This window comes from Fukomys damarensis, unplaced genomic scaffold (genome assembly GCF_012274545.1).
Source record: "Fukomys damarensis isolate Sample0158 unplaced genomic scaffold, DMR_v1.0_HiC HiC_scaffold_28, whole genome shotgun sequence".
Taxonomy (NCBI): domain Eukaryota; kingdom Metazoa; phylum Chordata; class Mammalia; order Rodentia; family Bathyergidae; genus Fukomys; species Fukomys damarensis.
In genome coordinates, this window is record NW_022900940.1 from 3,858,254 (window position 1) to 3,858,926 (window position 673).

The 673-nt window shown below is 60.9% G+C and overlaps 1 protein-coding gene across 3 annotated transcripts in view; it reads left to right on the plus strand.

Annotated features, from left to right (window-relative positions):
- Positions 1-305: 305 nt before the first annotated feature.
- The window catches only part of Mitf (melanocyte inducing transcription factor), a 196,981-nt gene continuing 196,613 nt past the window's right edge, over positions 306-673 (plus strand). For all 3 annotated transcript variants that reach the window (XM_010636088.3, XM_010636067.3, XM_010636073.3), the window contains exon 1: positions 306-557. In XM_010636088.3, the coding sequence (XP_010634390.1) occupies positions 454-557 (104 nt within the window). In that variant the 5' untranslated portion in view covers positions 306-453. The remainder of the gene's footprint in view (positions 558-673) is intronic.

Below are 673 nucleotides of genomic sequence, written 5' to 3' on the forward strand. Positions count from 1 at the left end.
GGGTTGACCGCGGGACAGCTAGCTGACTCCGTTCTTATTAATATTAAATAGCCACGTCCGTACCCTTGAAGCAAGTGGGGAGAGAGGAGGGAGAGGAGCTGCTGACATTGACAATGAATCCGAACAGGAGTTGCGCTAGCAGTGTCCACCACGTTGCCGCTTCCTCGCCTGGCCTTCTGGGAGTTGTAGTATTTCTCGGGAGCTGCTCCCCTAGAGAACCAGGGCTCTCGGCCCGAGAGAAACTACAACTCCCAGATAGCTCTGGGGTTCGGCCCCTCCCGCGCCGGTAAGAGTGTAAACTCACCGCGCGGGGGCGGGCGGCAACGAGCGGGCCAGCGGGTTGGGTACTGCGCTGAGGCGCACTCCTCTGGGGGACCCAGGCCCGGCCACCTCCCTTACGTCCCCGCGCTTTCTTCTCACTTTTGAGCAGTGGAAGGCCGGGAAGCCAAAGCCATGCAATCAGAATCAGGAATCGTGCCGGATTTCGAAGTCGGGGAGGAGTTTCACGAGGAGCCCAAAACCTATTACGAACTCAAAAGTCAACCTCTCAAGAGCAGGTGAGTGGGGAAAGCTGGAAGGGGGCTCGGCCAGAGGCGGGCGGGCCGGCGCTTGCCACTTAGGGCGAGCGGAGCCGGTCTCGGAGCCCTGGGACAAGGACCCCGTGCCCTTGTCC